Here is a 20799-nt window from a genome sequence, read left to right on the forward strand (position 1 = left end):
ACCTACTATAAGCTCTGTGACAGCAACCTGCAAACAGCTCGAGCACAATTACGCCCAATTGCTTCAGCATGTCCCAAAATATAGCTCGCATCAACAGATGAACTGACAGTGTTTTGCTTCACCAAATTGATTTATCATTTGAGTAGTATAAAGTGAGTGTGAGCAGAATTTAACATCAGTTTAAGATGTTATTAGGCCTTTTCACACAACAAACATATTTTGGTTCTGTTGACAAAATCGATCCCTTATTCCCATGGGTGGATGGATGAGTGGAAAAAGTAAAAAATGATGTGTTTGAACAGGGCCACACAATGCACAGGGTCTACTAAATGACCTCACATCACAATTAAGATGGATTGGTGATTTATGTTTTTTAACATGTATACATATAGGAATTTGATTTCATATTAGTAATTAGATTTTAGTAGATAGAGATTCCCCTGCAAAATGAGCAGTTTATACAATCCCATTCTTTCTCGATCTGTTTGTGTCATTCAACTTTCAGCATGACAGATTCATGGAACCACCGCTCATCTGCTGAAAAAACTTAAGTGAGGTGCTGGAGTGACAAAGGGATAATGAAAAGAATTCCACACACTCCGATCTGCGCACAATCAAAGTATTTATTTCGGTCTACTGACTTTCTTCAGGCAGCATGACAGGTTTAAAAAGACAGTTGTCAGTGTCCAGATTGTCTCCATTCGATATCGTACATGTACACATACACAGACATGTTCTATAAAGACACTTAAAAATGCCCTTCTCTTTTATAGTACATTTGTTACTTTGTATGGGCTGTCAATGGCAAATTGCGGCTAGTTATCACCCTGATAAGTTGGAAATGCATGCCCCGCCCAGTTATGTCTGTGTCACTTGTATGCCCATATATGAAGTTATTTATCAGGCATGCCCAAATATGGAATCTATCCAGATGTCAGACCATCACTGTGATGTCAGAACAGGCCAGCTCCATATATGGAGATCTAGGTAGGCATTTTGTGGCGGTTCTGGACAACCGTGGGTCCGACTGACCAAGGCCGGGCACTGCACTGAACGGTTCTTCGAGCTGTGTGAATTACAGACGTACTGACGCCGCACGCACGCACGCGCACACACACAAGGTCAATAAAGACATCTACAGTAATCTGGTCAACATAGATTGAGATTTTGGATTCGGTTTCATTTTGTGCTCGTTTACCCAGATGTCCAGTCGGCCAGACCATTCAGGGTCAGTTGGAGGGTGCAGGGTACCTTGGGCTTCCACGACTGGGCCAATGTGGGCAAGTACTGTAATACTTCAGAACATCTTTTCTCAAGAAGGTGGCGGAAATCTCATGACATTTTGACATTCATTGCTCATGAAGTATGTGATCACATGCCTTACAAAGGTAAATGTATTGCGGAATGGAACTGGGTGTATGAGTCAGTCCAATAAACAACTCAAGCCGGTGCTCAATCCTTCATCTGGCAATAGGTAAACAATTAAAGCCCCCTGGATTACTTTCACTCAGCAGTATAAATACCTGAAGGTTAGCGCATATGGAGAGGGATTCTCTAGCATCTCCAATGGATCGTGAATGCAAGGGACAGTCAATGCATATTGATAGTGAAAAATGAAAGAAATCTGTCTGACTTTTCTTTGTCCCATCCCATCCCATCAAATAACGAAAACATCGATTAAACTGAAGCAATCAAAATAGATCTGAAATGAATGTAACAGACATTAATAGAAAACGGCCTTTTGTGATTATGAAAACTGTAAGGAATGGAAAAAAGAGTGAGAAAGAATGAAACGATTTACAATTTAGGCATCTAGCAGATCTGCATCCAAAGTGCAATTTCTGAGTAACCCTGTCACGGGGCAACCCGTGCCCTATAGACACTAGAAGACTCCACAATATAAAACTGGTCATGACAAACACACACTGCACAGATGCTTCCATTAATTGACTCCTTAGAGAGGTGGCCATGTGTAGCATCATATACCCTTATCTGTGTTGCCTAATTCTATTGTAATTGTTTTGTGTGATGTGATGCCTTGGAAAACATTCAGACTCTAAATGTGTAATTGTATAGTTGGTCTAACTCATGGGTCATGGTTTACCTGGTTTGAGTAGATTGGTCCAATTACTAATCATTGTGGGTGGGGTCTCACCTGGTACATAAGGGAGGCTTGTGGAAATGTTTGGGAGGGAATCAGTTTAGCTTGAGACTAACAAAGGAGACAACTCCAGGGGAGCGCTGGCAGGGCCAGGATGGCATAGCCTGTTTTCAGTTTCTTAAGTTCTTGTTTTGTTGTTTTTCCTTAGTTGAGTTGTCAAGTGTTTTCTTACTTTCTGTTATTTGAAAGTGTATTGTAAGTCTTTATTCGTGAAGTATTATTTTTGCCTGCACAGTCAAATCCAGCCTGGGTCGGTCACTCTGTGTTTTGAGGTAAATATAATACCAAAAAAGATCTACATTCTTGGCCTGTCGATTCTTGGAGCCTTGGCCGTTCGGGCAACTTCACAAACCCTATAGTCAAAAATCGATAGGGTGACTGGGTCAGGGGATCTTAGTATAATCTGATGGACAGGAGGAATTGACTTTAAAGAAACATGTTTTTTCTGTTTTTTTAATGTTTTTTGATTGAACAAATATCAAATATTGGTTCATTTTTCTAATATTCTAACCCACACAAGAACGCTTAGGGCCCGGCAATCAAAAGAGGGCAGGTTTTTGGGCCCAGCCAATCAGAGGAAAGCAGGTGTGTGCGTCCGTGCGTGCGGATTCATAACCTCACTGCCTCAGATCCATGGACTTGGAGCAGGCCAGTCTGGAGCCGTGTGGAACTCCATATTTGGGCAAGACTGACATCATCAATATGGGTCTACTGAGCCCCCCTTTCTATATAGTTCTTGTGTACTCTACAGTGGATATTGGAGTACAAATGTAGACCAAACATTTCAATCAAAAACATTTCCAGTATTGTAACATGGAAACTTAGTCTTCTATATATAACTGTATTGACACTAGTAGTCACACTTTATCAACGTAAACATACCCTGTAAGTGTGGCTGCTACCGGCCCTGGCTGTGTTGATGTTTGCATTCCAGTCAGACGCAGAGCGATGTCTGCAGTCTGCAGTCTGCTGGCTGCGGCGCAGTCGTCCTGTGATATAACTTCAAGGGCATCACATCACAGGGGAGCCTTGAAGGAGCCAAAGAAATGTATCATCATCGCACAGGGGATCACACCTTTTCCATCACAAAGCCTAATTTATTAGGCTTTGACGCACACCACGTGTCGCTTAATGCAACAAAGCATAAATTAAGCTTTCACGGGTCGTGATTTGCCTGTAGAGATGCGTGTCTCTCCTCATAGCCTATGACAAAATGTTCTGGTGGTCTGGCCGGCCGGCACCTCTGAGCAACAACAGTTGGTTTATACATCTTCTAATGACCATGGTAGATAAATAAACTAAAATGATGGAGGAATGATGGCTCAAAATAAATGTGCTGTATGACAGTGCTAATATCTTAGAATCAGTGTAGGCCTACTCTTCCTAGAAATACAGAGCAAAGCTGATTTCAAATAGGTGACAGAATTGGATTTTAGGGCACCAATTAATTAGCCCGATTGTCACGGGGGACTGGTCCAATAAGAGTTCCATCAACTCTTCTAATGTACAATAGATACCTCTTGGAGCTGAGGAGTGACAGGGCAATTATGAAGACCCCCAGTATAATGACACGGTGAACATTATTGCCAGGCTATGAGGAAAGAGGCTACCCCATTATCACTATAACCTTAAAATACCCCATTATAATGATAATGGGTTATTTTAAGGTCACAGGTGTGTGTGTGTTTGTGTGTGTGTGCGTGCGTGCGTGTGAGATAACTATGTTTTAATCAGTATTTGTAGCAATCAAGCCTAATGTATACTGTGTGAGAAAAGCCATAGCCGTAGCTCAGTTGTTTTCATTTATATCCTATAGACCTAGTTTCTTTGAAGCTATACATTGTTGTCTTCTTTTTTGACCTCTATATATAATGTGACCATCCAGCCTGTCAATACGGTTCAGGTTCATTTACCCTGATCTCACACTTTTAACTCACTCTGGCCCGTAAGACGGTCTGCTAAATGGTGAAATTCTGCTGGTAATTGTATTACAGAAGGCTAATTGTTATGGCTCATATATGAGCCATATCAATTAGCCTACAATTTAACCATTTAGCACTGCTCTTATCCAGATTGCTCTGGGCATTATATGCCATGAACAATGGCTTCTCTCACAGGATAGAAAACAAAGGTGATGGATCGTGCCAAGAGTACATTTTACTTAGGCTATTTTTTATTTTCTACACCATAGAAAGGCTGTCCAGCCTTCATCAGTGTGGTCTCACAGGAAAATAGTGCCGCCGACAGACCCGAAAGTATTTCAGAAATGTCACTAAACAAAACATAATGCATATAGATGGATGTAACAAAAATAGGCCGCCTAATATTGATGAAACAAGATGACAAAACAAAAAACACCAGAAATGAATGGGCCCTCCTGATGAAATTGGCAGAGAGACCCACATTTCTGAACAAACTCTCCATAGCAATGATGATAGAGCTTTAACTTTAAAGTTTTATTTGAATAATAAAAAAAGTTAAAAGGTTTTGTGTGGCATTTTCTATCCTAAATAAAACGCCTCACACCACCTTTAAGAAAATCTGTGAATATTCCTCCTCCTTCATCCTGCCTCCCTTAATTGTCTCTCCCTCCTTCTCTTCTCCATCCTTCCTTCCCTCCCTCACATTGTGTCTCCGCCCATCTGTAAGTTTACAGCAGGCCATGGAGCAGCAACGCGTGCGGCCGCGGCGTGCCTGCCCTGCCACAGACCACTGCGTTTAGTCGGTTGGAAGCGCACGCAGCGCACGCATGGACTCGGAGCTGTTTTGGCACGGCAATGAAGCGACCTTTACGCGATTTAAAAGGTACCCTCGATTGACTTTCAACGCGGTCCCATACCTATGAGTTGTTTCGTGGTGGCTTGGGTTATATTTGTGTGTGCGTGTGTGGGTGCCTCCCTGAGACCCTCATCCCGATCCAGACACATCGGTTCTTTTCTTTTCAACACAGCGCGTCTTCGGTGGCGTGGACACAAGTTTGGACTTCTTCTCTGTCCTCTCAAATTCTCAATTCACGCACGTGTTTTACGAATGTAACATAATTATGTAGACCAAACTCAACAAAGTGTTTTGTGGAAATTCGAGACTCAAGTGGCATAGAGTAGACTTGTCGCAACATATTTTGACATCACACTCACTGACAGACTGGCGAGAGGATGATCCCGCCGACAAACACGATTCAGGACCAAAGTGACGGGAAAGATGACGAACGGGACGACGGAGAGACGCCTCAGTCACCGGCGACGAGTGTCATTCAGCCGGAAACCAAGGTAGATCTCAAATCTATTACAAGAACACCTGATCAACTTAGACTATCATGTATTTGATCGATTCTGACATTTGCATACCTATACGCAAGACAGTAAAAGTCAAACTCGATAGCCTATAATATGTAGATGCTATGATCAAGGCTGTGTGGTCATTATAGATAGCTTTCTGTCTGACTTAATGAAAGAAATAACAAAGATTCGCATAATTTAATCCTCATATATCATTCATAATCAATCATAGCCTAATTAGTTTATTGTAGACCCTGGTGTAGGACTTCTTCGCATATTATCTCCACTGATTATTACCACATACATATAGTGTTTAATATGTTCAATAACAAAATCCATAGGCAAGTCCACAATTGTTCTTTTAGGCTTCTTATGTCAAACTCATGCATATTCAGAATTACTTGAAAGTATGGACTATGAAGCCTTTTTTCTCTAGATATATTGTAATCTGAAGTAGTCTTAATTAGTTGGCTATTGTTTGTTCCAATTTGTTGTTTCCTTGCAATATTTCCAGGTTTATGGTAGGCTACATTCAAGTACACAACAGTTGGCTGATACAATTATGAGAACATGATCAAGAGTTCTAGGTTTGCCATAGGCATTTTATGGTTTTCTGCCATTTATATGGGTCACTCACTCATCGCCCACAGACACAGTAATACAATTACCAGTGAAATACTGTGCTATTAATCCTGGTTGTTGAGGGGTTTATAGCTATAATGTTACTTTCTCTTGCTCTACTCAAAGCAGTGGGACAGATTAGACCTCTCTGACCTTATAACCACTTTCACCCTGGCCTCCTTATTTTGGGCGTGTTATTATAGGCGGAAATGTCAAAAGATTTTCAAAAAATGTCAGTGTGAAAAAATAGCAGATCTTAAAATAGCAGATCTACAAGCTCACAATTGCATTCGTGACATGTGAGCTTGTCGATATTAGGCTATTTTCACCACACGACACAACACCAGCCTGCAGCGTATAAAATAGTGATTAGTGGTACTTAAAACCACATCCATCAAAAAGCTGACGGAAATGTATTAATCTCTGTCTAGCCTATACCTGATTATATAAATTATCCGTGGTCAACTCAGCTGTGCAAATTAAGTGACTATATTTTCTTGTTTTAAACGAGACTTAGTTGCTGGTTAAATAAAGGTTTATATATCGTCTCTGCCGGGGTGGAAACCATATGTTCAAAACTGTTACTTTTCAGGATTCAAATTCCAAAGCATCAAAAGTAGCAGATCTACAAGATCAAAGCTCGCCGCTTTGTGCCATGTTTCCAGCTTGCAGGCTAGTGTTGGTAGCTAGGGGTCTGATATGGAGATAGGACGTTTCTGCCCGTGCAGCGATATATTACATTTTCCCTGCACTATACTGTGACATTGCAATATTAGGCATCATTTTAATCCCCCCACCTGGCTGATATTTCCCTCAATTGTAATGCATTGGGCAAACAATCTCTGCCTTCAATATCTTGGGGTATTCTCAACAGCTGACCTTAAGTCAGCCTGTCGCTTTGTATTGAAAGTTGCTGTCAATCAGAAGAAATACTAGTACTTGTAAGTATACAAGTATGTAAAGTTGAAGGTTCAGTAAGTGGATTTGTTTGGTTAAAATAAGTGTTAAATAACTCTATATTCTGATAGCAGTCATTCCTATAGAGTGTTTGTTCATCTCTTCAGCTCTTTTTGTAAAGTGAAAATGCATTTTCATGTCTGGAATCTCGTCAGGATACCAATTTTATCCAAGCAGGAGAGAGAACTCCTACAGGATACCGTGTAAACAGGTGAAACCAAATTGGAGCTGGAACACTTAACATTGAAGCTGATAAATTATGGGTACTCTCTCCAGAATGGCTGAAATTGGCAACCCATCTGAAAAGGCTAGTTTTCCTCTTCTCTCTATAGCTGGAGAGACAGGGTCCGGGACATCCTTGTTACTGAACAAACACTCTGTAGCAATAATTACTATCAGAATTATATAGACTATAGAGCATTAAACCTTATAACCCATTTTGGGCTCTTGGCCTTTTAACCCCTCTTGGTGTTTATAGCATTATGGCATACTTTAGCTATTGAAAAATAGCAGACCTACAAGCTCATATGAGCTTGTAGGTCTGCTATTTCTTTAAAGTCGTGAAAATGGGGGCGCAAATCTTTGAATATATATTTCAGAGCGTACATTTTTAACTAAAATATTGGCTTCTGGGCGGTCCCTGGAGCAACATATTTTGAGATGGGGGTCCGTGGTAACCTGACGCTGCCAGATCCAAGAAGCTTGCTACACAAATTTGTTTCACAGCTTATTGGGATCTGGGATCTCTCAGGGAGTTCAGCTAACACCAATCCGTTCCAATACCAATCAGCGTGAGCTAAGGGCGGGATATGTGCGAAACCGGATGTGAAGCTATATAGACACGTCAATATGATTGGTTGTGTTTGCACGCCCACACGGTGATAGACAGACGGTCCCATCCAATCATCTACCTATCTTGAAAAAAAGGAACAGCTCCGTCATCGAATTTGCTTCCGCGATCCCAGATCCCAATAAGCTGTGAAACAAATTTGTGTAGCAAGCTTCTTGGATCTGGCAGCGTCAGGTTAGGTCCGTGACCCAATAGAGATAATTATGGGGGTCCTTGATATGAAAAAGGTTGAGCACCACTGACATAGAAACATGGGTTTTTCAGATTCTTTTTAGGATTTAGAAGCCTTTTTTTAATCGACCTCAGTCCAAAATGGGTTAACACAACAAAAAAACATCACTTTACACTATGCTGTTTGCACTACAGGAGAAAGAAGTGTAAAGCTACTGCCTCATATGATGGTGTCACGCAGCATCACAAATATCAGATCTACAAGCCCAAAATGAGCCTGTATGGACTATTTTTCAGCACGCGACACTAGTGCGAAACCAATTATAAATCTGGCTTAACGCTGAGGGTTTTGTTTCTCTTCCACAGCAGCAGAAGCGCAAGGTGAGAGAGTGATTCTACTCGTCTGCGATCTGTAGCGTATTCTGCCAATTTAAATCCATCATAACAGCATTTCTGCATGTAGCCTACATGAAGATAAAAGTTGTCTCACATCACAGCTTTTATCGCCCTTTTAAAATAACGTCACTCACTGATACAGGCTAATATCACGTGTATAACTCACATTGCTGCCTAATATACAAATGTATTTCTTGATGAAGCTCTTGCCCGTTGAGTTTTTTATCCATATAATTCATAATATAATGTGTATTATAAGAATATAAGGAAAAGGAAGCCTAATGAATTGCATTTTTAATGAATTGCATTTTTATGGCGCTTTTCTATGCACTACGTGCCTACTCAAAGCGCTTACAATGGTTCATTCATTCATACATTGGGAGCTCACACTGACCGACTCAAACCCCCTTAAACATCTCATGCTTTATGGTAAACTCTCTGAGTTAAATTAACACTGATTATTAACACTGTCAACTATTAACAAGTCTCTCCATTTGGCTGGGTAAACCTCATGTGATAGATATATATTACCATCAACAGCATGAGCTCTTATAAGTGCATGTACTGTATCGCATTCTCTTAAACTCTTACATTTATTTTTAATATTATTAACTGCAACTAAAAATATATTAACTGCTTGGTTTTTGCCCAGCGGAAAAATATTTAGTCATTCACCGTAGTAGATGTAGATAATGTGACAACAAGACATAAAAATATTAGTTGTGGCCTGGCGAGTGTATTCCTTCCCTTCCTGAGGCCACATACAGTCAAAGAGCATTGAGATGCCAAGAAAGGTGTGTGTGTGTGTGTGTGTGTGTGTGTGTGTGTGTGTGTGTGTGTGTGTGTGTGCGCGCGGGTGCGTGTGGGTGCGTGTGGCCGTGTGCGTGTGTGTGCGCCTGCGCGCACACGTGGAATCCTAACCCTCTGTGTGGGTGGTAGTTGTAGAGAATGGGTCCTAATTGATTGTTTCCAGATCGACCCGCAAGATCAATTAGTCATCGTCACCACAAACACATGCTTCCAAATGTACTGCCATGATAATACGTGTGTCTGTCTGACTGTCTGTGTGTGTGTGTGTGTGTGTGCCAGTGTGCCACTGAGCACAGAGTTTTCTGTGTGTACTGTATTCATACTCGTAGCTAATTCATAGCTAATTCTCTAGTACTATACGTAGGCGCACACTGACCACATAGGAAACCATGCTAGGCACCAACCAACCTGCTCATCGGGAGCAGTTAAGGCTCATACATAGTCTGGATTTTCAGTGGTGAGGTGACCACCGAACTACAACATGACGTCACGAGCTGCGGTGAAGAGCAAACCACCGCTCAACGTTATTTCAGCTCCGGTGGTCATCTCACCACCGGAGCGGTGGTCACCTCGCCACCGAAAATCCAGACTATGAAAAGGCCTTTAGGGTTAAGTGTCTTGCTCAAGGACACTTCGACACGCCGCCAAGAGGAGTCATGGATTGAGCCGGGCATTGAACCAAGGACCTTCCGATTCCACGATGGAACAGCTCCTCCTGAGCCACTCCTATGTTATGAGACAGAATGGATGATTAGTCACCCTTTCTCCACTCATCCCTAACACATATAGATCATGTTCTTTAATATTGCATCGTCAGACACCGGACTGGACAGAAACCAGCCCTATTAAAATTACATTATAGTAATATAGTCTGGAATGTGTTACTATACTGGGAAATATGGGGGGGGGGGGAGTGGATTAAATTGTTGAAGAGGAGGTCCTCATATGGAGGGTGAATGAGGAGATGCTGTCGCCAGTCGTGCAGCTTTATAAATAGCATTTGTGTAAAAGAGGACCCTAATGAGATGAATCGAGGCTGTGGTCAGAGACGGCAACACAGTGTGTTTATAAATAGTGTTGAAATGATGCATCACCCTAACCTTGGAAATTGCATTACCTCTCAAGGTGGGGGAACTCTACGGCTTCCCACTGAACAATGAGAGGTTGCCCCTAGCAATGGTCTTTTCCATGGCTATACCGAGTGCAATTTAACAACTTGAACACCAGCGTTACTTCCTATTTTGGGAGAACTGTTTTGCGAAAATAGCAGATCTAAGATATTTAGTGAAGAGGGAAAACACAAAACGTAGGTAGTGAAGGTAGTTATGTAATGGGACTGATGCACTCACAATCCACTTTCTCTTTTTTTTGTCTCTCAATCTCACTTTCTGTCCTTTCTCCACACTGTTATTATGCCCTTCTTTTTGCCTCCTCGCTCCTCCCTCTCTCATCTCCCTCTCTTTAAGTTGCAGCGGCTCAAGCGATCCCTGTCCTTCAAGACCAAGACCGTCCGCAGCAAGAGTGCAGACAACTTCTTCCGGAGTAGCAACGACAACAAGACAGAGCTGCTCTGCGATGGTGGCAGCAACAGCACAGGGCATCTCAGCACGGTCAGGATGCCGCTAGGCCTGCATGTCACAATAACTACATAATCGCCTAATCATCAGAATAATTCATCTGTGTAACCTTGAATCTGTTGAAAAATTGCAAAAAATAGATGACGTTGCGTTTTAAGCTTCTAGATTGGCTTGAAATTATCAAATGATAAAATGAATGGCCTGTTTTGGCCATAGTACATTATTCATTTTGATTATTGGTACCGGCCATTAGTAATTTCTGTATTTGTCACATCTACTCTGTGGCAAACATGAATGCAATTTAGATTTATATGTTCCAATGTCCGATGCCAAAAACACAGTTAAATCATTAAAGCACAATTAATTTGTATGCCAATTATTCATCTAATATTTCATGATTTTGACAACCCTAGAAGGCGCCCCCTCACTCCATCCCTCCGGTGCCTCCAGCTATACCCAACGCCCCGCCTGGGTCAGGACGCTCCCCGGCACGCAACGCGTTCCAGCTGGACTCAGCGGGCCACTGTTTCATGGAGCATATCTTCAAAAAGCCCACCTTCTGTGACGTCTGCAACCACATGATCGTAGGTATGTATGATATGATGACCCCTGATTACCTCCATTTTCCGTCGTCTGGGAAAACAGCATATGGCAGATGCAATGTGAGCACAGTCAGACTCGCTTTAATCGACAAAACAGTTCAGGAAACTGTGTTCTGTGTCACTGGACCTCAGAGGATGGTCTGCATTTCTAGAGATGGGCTGTATTGTGGAGTTTGCATGTTCTCCCCGGGTCCCTTAGGGTAGGTAGGTAGCATGACAAAAAACGTGGGATAACATTTTAGAGAGAAATGGGCTGTATTTCTATAGCATCTGTATCCAAGGGATGTTACATGTGTGCATTCACCCATTCACACTAAGCTAAGAACCTAACAGTGGAATATCTATATAATTAAACTATGCGTACAGTATACACTATAGAGTGCTATGTCTACATAAAATGCTATAAGTTACATAAATTGAGCCTATGCATATGCCTGTCGTCGAGTCTAGGGCAAGTGCTACGGCGGAAGATTGGGAGTGAGTCTGCAGTTCTGATTGCAATGGGAAGTGTATTCCATAGTTTTGGAGCCAGAAGGGAGAAGAGTTTTGGACGTGTGGAGCGTTGTCCCGGTGTTTTTACCGATACTTCAAGCCTCCCTGTGTCGGCCGATTTGAGCGTGCGGGAGGGTTTGTAGGGTCCGATCAGACTTGCAAGACTTGCACATTCACGTATTGAACTCAGATTAAAGAGTCACTTGATCTGACAGTAGACACTAGGCGTTCAGTCCGATGCGAAAACCAGTGACAAACTGACTCCCACATTGAAACAGGTCATTCTGACCTATTCTCTGATACGGGCTCTGGCTTTCATCAGAGCCAAACGCCTTAGCAGCCTGATGTGGCAGAATAATAATAATAAAAAAAGGAATTACATTTAAGCTGAAATCTTGCAACTAACTAACTAACTACGTAGACACGTACGTATGAGAAATTAGGTCTTAATGTCCGCCAAATATGACATACATTTGTGGCAACAGGGAACAGCCATTCTCATTGGCCAGTATGAGATGATGCATGATGATGTACGATGATAAGAGCGCCCCTCACTTCACATGGGTGTGATTTTTGTATTGTTTTTGCTAGGGAAAGTAAATCATAAACATTTGATTACAAACCAAAGAGAGCTGCTCAGGCCAATGTTTTGAAGGGGAGATGTGGAACATGGAGGAAAACTGCCTTCGCCATCGACAAAGGTCATTTACACAGGAAATGAGGAAGAGTGAGGTGTATTGCGTGGGGCCTGGATGACAGAATGTAAAATGAGGGAGAAATTGAGACGGTATTAAAGAAAAAGAAGACAAATGAGAGGGTAATAGAGATGGTGACACTTATCTGGCTGCTGTCCAGTCTTATTACTGTGATGTGAAGGAAAAATGGGCATTAATGGAAGCAAGAGTTAACCCATTTTGGGCGGGAACCCCTTTTGGTGTTAGCATTATGTTATGCTTTAGCTATTGAAAAATCGAAGAACGACTGACATAGAAACATAGCTTTTTCAGAAAACTGTCAGGATGTAGAAGACATTTTTAGAATCTGATCTCAGGTCAAAATGGAGCGGTTGCCAAAAGGAGCAACTGAGTGCTGCCATTCACTTCTCCTTTTTTGTTTTGAAATATATAGATATATATTTTTCAATGTAGGAAAAACAAATGGGATTTTTACTAGAGTCGTTTCCGAGGCTACTCGAGTCGTGACCCATAAAAATGTGTCTGTGATCCACAAATGGGTCCCGACTGGGAAACAGTGCCGTAGAGATACTCAATCCAAACAGCCGCCTCTTGAGGTCAATCTCTCCCATGTCAGATTTCCACACTCCTCGTCCCATCAAAGGAAAGTGCCCTCCGGACCTTCCAGTGAAGCAATCCCGCAGGCACCATCGTCTTCGAGTACCGTCCCTTTGGCAAGGGCAATGTTTTTGTCCCCTGTGTTAAATGCCATTACTTTCGTTTCTCCTTTGCATACTTGAGGTCAGTAATTGTGACGGGGACGTACTCTGTGCTTTAGCTTGGACAAGCAGCTCTGCAGTTGTGTACACACTGTACTGTACAGTGATTGGACTCAACTCAACTCGAACGTTATTTATAGAGCACATTCAAAACCAATGTGCAATGTCACGATCAAGCAATTTAACACACGCCATGCACACTTGGACAAATGCATGTGTACTCACACATGTGCAAAAAACGCCCATGCACGGCCCACTCTGTCATTAGTGTAGACACATGGCCCATCTGAGCCAGTCATTATTGGGGGTTGAGGGGCATTGTGAGACGCTTGTGTCTTACTGCTCATGTTGTCCTCCCCCATTTAGCTCTTCTTATTATGCTGTCATGTGATTGGACATTGTAATGAGACAACCACAATCAACAATAGATTGACATGGGGTGTCTTTTGTCCGAAAGCTAGGGTCTTACAAAATGGTTGCGACTAACTACAAGCATCTTTGAGAATTGAATACCGACAGAGATTTGCCTGTTAACTACCGTACTTAAATCCTACTTACGGTAGTTGAATCCAGGGCTATATGTCTGTTCTGTCAACACCACATCTTGAATGACACTGTTCGCAGAGAACAGGGGCGATAGGGTTCATGTCATTGATTTGGTCTAGTGAATAATGATTCCTGTGTTGACCTGATTTAGCTTGGCCTGAACTTCTATACTGCAACCCGATCAACAGTAGTCTGTGGCTTATTGTTTCATGTGGTTTATGTTGTTGCTGTTGCCGTTGTTGTGATCTTTGACCCACCACTGTGGTTTACAGGTCTTTGGTTTCTCTCACCATATCATTTACACTCTTGTTCTGTGCCAGCCTCATGCAGGCTCAGTTAAAGCGAGTTTCAGGTTACTGACATTGTAGCATGCCTTTGGAAAGAAGTTCATGTTACACGTGTGCTCAGCATGCACAGATTTATTTCCCCTCTACTGGCTATTAAAATACCCATGAGGAGATTTGCCCCTGAGAGTGCAGGGCATCCCGTGTTTGCTGTCTTGTTCACAGGATCTGGTGTCATGTTTAATTTCATATTTACAACACAGTGTCACTCCTGCTGGACCTCATTATCACACCTATTCTTTATTTTTTCTAAATAACGTTGCTGCATGACAGACTTCTCACTGACGTTCCAACTGAATTTCTGTATCCAATTTAACAAATTATTCCCAAATGTAGGATCCTATCAACTTGGCAACATAATGTATACATTGACTGTCCACGCGTGCAAGCTACTGCATATTAATGCGTAAAAACATAAATACACACACATACATGCCCACTGACAGAAAGGGATCAATGAATACTTTGCAAGCCCACGTTTTCGCATGCACACAAAGATTGTGTGCCAGAGCATGGCATGTGCACATTGATTAATCAATAAAGAGCTGGAAACACACACAGCTGACTGACTACAACTAATGACAACACTGGTATGAGGTAACCCTGCTTCACACCACCAAACTGCGCGCCATTGTTGTTTGTAAACATCTGTTTTAAACTTTAATGCTAATTGGTAACATGACATGTATTGCAGTGTCACATGATTATTTTCAGCCTGTCATACAAAAAGTCTCTCTACAGAGAGACTTTGTATCTCAGACTTAGTATATCAGCACTGATCTCAGATCTGTAGTCATTTAGAACCTGATGCTTGGCTTTAGCATTAACGTGCTTCATAAATGATAAATACGAGAAGTGACCTCGAGCCGGTCACGCTGAAACAACAGAGCTTGGCGAAATACGAAATGCGGCACAATTGAGAAGCAGGAGTTAAACTATTAATCTGGTGTCCATTGTTTGTGGTTCGCCGCACGCACATGCATGCATCAGAGCATGTTAGTTTCCTTCGCCAACCCGCAGACGGTTCAGGGTTTTCCAGATGGCCCGAGGTTGGTCATGGCCAGTCGCAAGACATTCATCTGGGGTGTTGGCTCTCTCTGTTCATTGGGTTGTCTGTCTGCCCAAGCTGTTCCACTGGTTGTGCCACTCCGTGGTCCTGGTGACAGATGGTGTGGTGATGGTTTGATGAGGTCAGATCAATAGGTCGCAATAGGTTCTGAGAGCCGCACCGATAATCAGTGCTTAATTAAGTGTGCTCTGGAGCGTACACAGTAATATACTGTTGCAGGATCATTTTAATGGTTTCAATGGTATCAAAATAGATAAACTTGTAACAGGTATTCAGGAGAGCTTGACGTTATTCACATTTTTATCATTTGAATATTTAAAAAGATAATGTATTATGCAAACATGGCAAGATTGATTGACATGAATCTCTAGGTCACAGATCAAAGTTAATCTATCTGTGGGCATATTTGTGGCAGAAAGGTGTGTTCATTTACTTCTGATTGTAGTTGCGCGCCCACAATCAGATACAATACAGATCGCTGATCTGATTGTAGATCAGCGATACGCGAAACGATGCGCATCCAAGTATAAATTGGCCTTCATTATTCAAATAACACTGGATTGTATGTACCTTCCCTCCCACCGCACCAATGTGCTGTATGCAGGCATTCTCTATCAGCAGGCACGCAGGCAGGCACGCACACACACACACACACACGCACACACACACACACACACACACACACACACACACACACACACACACACACACACACACCTAATCAGGTATACACTCATTAGAAACTGGAGTCAGCTGGCAGGGTGACAAGTAGGTGGTGCACAACAGGAGTCTCCCTCCCTCCTCGACAGCCTCTTTCTCATCACTTCTCCTCACCTCTCCACCCAAAACAAGACTTTCTTACTCATTTTCTCTTTAACCCATTCTGACCTGAGATCAGATTATTAAAATGTCTTCTACATCCTGACAGTTTTCTGAAAAAGCTATGTTTCTATGTCAGTGGTTCTTCGATTTAATTTTTTTTAGCAGACCTACAAGCTCGTAGCGCGCCACTCGGTGGCGCGCTCTGAGCTTGTAGATCTGCACATGATGAACATGATGATGAACATGATGCTAACACCAAAAGGGGTTCCTTTTTCCTTCCTCTGTGGCTCTGTCTGTCCCCTCCCTGTTGATCATTTTATATTCACACACACACACACACACACACACACACACACACACACACACACACACACAGAGAGAGAGAGAGACCGCTTGCTGTTTCGTAAATTGAGTTTACAAACAGAGTTGATTAATCTTAATTTATTGCATCATTAATGAGTAATTTCTCATTGGGTGGGTGCAGACAGACAGGGTGCTGCAGACGTCCTTCTGTAGCATGCCAAGTGAAGAGCTGAATGGGAATGCAGGGTTGGTTTGAAGGTTAAACGAGGAATGAGGAATATTATAGTATAGTATTGAAATTAGTTAACTTAATGTAATTGTGTAATGTGTGTGTGTGTGTGTGTGTGTGTGCGTGTGCGTGGGTCAGGTACCACGGCTAAGCATGTGGTCTTTCTGGCGGGGAACACAGCCAAGCACGGCCTGCGATGCAAAGCCTGCAAGATGAGCCTCCACCACAAGTGTGAGAGTGGAGTACTATATATGCAGCAGCGTTGCATGGGCAAACTGGTAAGAACTGGATCACAATCACTATCTCTGTATTGCCATATAGATAGTGCCATTCATATATAATTGGCAATGTAATGTAGTAACTGACGACAATGTTAACGAAACGTGTTGACAAGGTTGCAGTTTATCAGTGGATACAATAGGCCTATACCAGTGTTTTTCAAACCTTTTCTTTTCAAACCCCCCAGTTTGATATGCAATAGGGCACTACCCTTTTGTTTCATGTCTTTTATCTCTGGGACCCCAATCTACACCTCAAACTTCCACAGTATAACTCTCTGAGACCCCTTTTCCACCGGTTGGTTCCCATTGGGAACCGGTTCAGTTATTTTTGTTTTTTAGTCCATGAGCCAGAGCTCCAAAATTGGTGGGCAAACTATACCCTATATTACATTGTTTATAGGATCAATACAAGTAAATTAATACATGATAACCCTTCCACAGTAGTATAGCTTTTTCATATTTTTTATTATTTTGCACATTTTCCTACATAATGCCTCATTTGCATATTTAAAAATGTAAAATTTGTAATACAATAAATCATTGTCTTCGTGTAAGTACTCAATTGGGGAAGTTTAATGGTGATAACAATCTAATATAGGTATGGTTTTGCCCACTCAATTCATAATTAACGTTTCAATTTTGGAGCTCTGGCTCATGGACTAAAAAGTAAAAACCAAAAAACTGGACCGGTTCCCACTGGGAACCAACCGGTGGAAAAGGGGCCTCTGTGTGGGTATAAATGGGCCCGGACCCAGGGTCCATTTGGTTCGATTTGAACAATCTTAAGAGTCCATTTGGTTCCTGACTGTCGATCTGGTGGGGGTCTCTCTGGAACCCCCTCAAGAACCCCTGGGGTTCCTGGAACCCACATTCCCAAGTAGCCTACCCGCAGCTATATTATTATATCAACAACGTTATGTCATTGACCTACCGTTATATTAACAACGAGAGTATTAAAAAATAGTTAGGTATGTCTTTTTCTGAAATGATTTTGGACATAGTTAAACAGGTAGAGTGACGCATTACTTTACCTGGCTTACGTCATCTTCTGACTTATTTTGACATGAAATAATAATCCCGTGCCGTAGTGTTTTGTTTCATTAGCGCCAGCGTGACAAAATAGGCTACAGCTTGTTGTTGTTACGCTGCTGCTGGTTGAACACACGTGAACGGTAAAGATACCAAGGATTCAACAGTGATGTCGAATCCTCAAAGACTGTGTGCGACTCCACGCATTTGTTCGTTCAGTTTCATCATCCCATAGCGCAGCAAATGGCGTTTAATCCAATTGAGACTTGCGGTATGATATTAATGTGAGTCATTGAATAATTATTAAGGTCTGAATTGTATGCTTAAATCAGTGTCAATCAATGTTATTTGGCAATGATTTTTACCAATAATATTATAATTTATATTGTTATTCTTAATGTATAATCAGCACGTCTCTCTCTCTCTCTCTCTCTCTCTCTCTCTCTCTCTCTCTCTCTCTCTCTCTCTCTATTTGTGCGCTGTATGTAGCCTTCTTCATGTGTTCTCTTCTCTCCCCATATGTGGTGTTGCATCATAATGAAACCATTTTGGTTCTGGTATTGGTCCATGGGGGTTTTGTGTGTGTGTGTGTGCGTGCGTGCGTGTGTGTGGTTGGGGTGCTCACAAAGGCCTGTGCCAAGAAGCATTCGTCATTTTCCCATCTTCTATCGCAGTCCAAGACAATGGCAGTCATTACTGAACTGGGACTGTTTAAGCCAGAGTTATACGTAACGGCGTGCCGGTGATGTGCACCAGGCACCGCAAATAGCTTGTAGATCAGCTATTTGCGGTGTGAGACACATAAATCATGCTTAGGTCATTTCAAATGCATATGTCCCACATGGAAATAGGGAGAGCTTCTCATTTTATTCAATTTTTTGGGAGCGGGGAAATTTAGCTTTTTCGTAATCGTGATGATGCGAATTTCCGTGTCAACCTTTGCAACACCACCCTTCATAATTAGTAGTAGTAGTAGTAGGAGCATTCCTTGGGATTGTTTGAATTCAGGGTGAGTTGTAAATGTTTTTTCTCATCCACTGTAGCCTTTATGTCATTGAGATAATTTGATCAACCAAAACCCTGAAACTAATTTCCCCTCTTTTACGATTGTTACTTTTTCCATATAATGCTTTGAGGATGAGCCTTCGTTGGTGATAGGATCAGTGGAAAATGAGGTTGAGGGGTCACACATAAAAATGGAAAATGTCCCAGTGGAGCACTGCTCTAAATTAGGGTCGCTCTAAACATGGACACTACATCCGTGCTTATTTCTCTTGGCCTGAGAACCTTAGACAGAAAGAGACCTCTTATTTTATTTAGATTCTCAAAAAATATAACTCTGTGACCGTGATATTTATAACACTTTTCCCTTGTCTCAGATAATTTACGCCAAAACAACTGAACATTATTAGATGACAAAGAATTGTTTTGTATAAGTTGTATAAATGCAACTTGATAAATGGTGTTAAATGATCGCATCAGTGTGTGGTGGATAAAAGGTGATGTTCGTTTAACCCATTTTGACCTGAGATCAGATTCTAAAAATGTCTTCTACATCCTGACAGTTTTCTGAAAAAGCTATTTCTATGTCAGTCGTTCTTCGATTTTTCAAAAAATAGCAGACCTACAAGCTCGTAGCGCGCCACTCGGTGGCGCGCTATGAGCTTGTAGATCTGCTATTTTTCAATAGCTAAAGCATAACATGATGCTAACACCAAAAGGGGTTCCCGCCCAAAATGGATTAAGCAACATTCAGCATCTCTTTTTCCGCCTTTGCTTGATTAATTTCCCCTCGAATGCCTGACAGCTCAGCTCTTGAGAAGAGCTCAAACAACTCAAGTGTTGCTTATTTTAGCCTCTCTCTTCATCAGTGTTGCAAAATAGAGAATTAATAATCAGGGCTATTAGGGATGCAGATTACCTCAAATGTTTATCATGACAAATTTAACCCAATTAGGCCTGACGTCGAAATTAGCTGAGATGTAACAGCACATTACCGGTGGGTTTATGCATTTTAGTGTCAGGATACTGAGCTGTCTGTGGCTCTATATATCGATCCATCCCTCAATGTAATGGCTCTGTCTGCTCCCCATCCCCTCTTTTGTCTTCCCTCTGTTGCCCTTCTCTCTGCCTTCTGCAGCCAAAGGGCTTTCGACGATACTACAGCTCCCCATTACTGATCCAGGAACAGTTTGGGATCATCAAGGAAGTCATGCCCATTGGTGAGGACAGTCATCTTCATTTCTGTGATAAAGTTTAACTTTCAACCCACCGAAATGAAATGCATTGAAGTAGAAAATTCCATTATCCAAGTGAAGTGACACATTCTTCCAGTCTAACCATTATCCAATTGACACTTTCTGTCAGTCTAAATGTTCTTACACAACAGGAGCATTTTCTCTTCTTTTTTCTCATGAAAACGTCCACACAGAATGCAGATTTTATGTGGCGATAAACACATTTTATTCGCAACGAGGTAGAACTATCACCACGAACAAATGCATTAACCTGTATGAGTGAGACACTCCCGGTGTGTAAATACAGTTCTTATAGCTGCTCGTCTTTCTCTATGTTGTCCAGCTTGTGGTAATAAGGTGGACCCTGTGTACGAGGCTCTGAGGATGGGGACATCGCTGGCACAGAAGGCCAAGAGATACAGTGGTTCTGAGTCCCCTCACAGTCTCTCAGTAAGTATGATTCAGAGGTTTAGTGCTGCAACTATAGATGACTTTCTTAGCGATTATTCTATCTATTATTTGAATAATGGAGATGTGTGATTTATTTCTTCTTTACTTTTTTAAGTAAGTA

The 20799-nt window shown here is 41.9% G+C and overlaps 1 protein-coding gene across 6 annotated transcripts in view; it reads left to right on the forward strand.

Annotated features, from left to right (window-relative positions):
• Positions 1–4831: 4831 nt before the first annotated feature.
• stac (SH3 and cysteine rich domain) overlaps positions 4832–20799 on the forward strand; it is a 33360-nt gene continuing 17392 nt past the window's right edge. For 3 of the 6 annotated variants that reach the window (XM_080784822.1, XM_080784824.1, XM_080784827.1), the window contains exons 1-7: positions 4832–5430; positions 8405–8419; positions 10717–10854; positions 11235–11409; positions 16820–16959; positions 20132–20213; positions 20572–20678. In XM_080784822.1, the coding sequence (XP_080640948.1) occupies positions 5317–5430; positions 8405–8419; positions 10717–10854; positions 11235–11409; positions 16820–16959; positions 20132–20213; positions 20572–20678 (771 nt within the window). In that variant the 5' untranslated portion in view covers positions 4832–5316. Of the gene's footprint in view, positions 5431–8404; positions 8420–10710; positions 10855–11234; positions 11410–16819; positions 16960–20131; positions 20214–20571; positions 20679–20799 lie in introns of all 6 variants that reach the window. The other 3 variants (XM_080784823.1, XM_080784825.1, XM_080784826.1) reach the window with 3 other exon arrangements.

The sequence above is a fragment of the Protomyctophum bolini genome (genome assembly GCF_963924005.1).
Source record: "Protomyctophum bolini genome assembly, chromosome: 15".
Lineage (NCBI taxonomy): Eukaryota > Metazoa > Chordata > Actinopteri > Myctophiformes > Myctophidae > Protomyctophum > Protomyctophum bolini.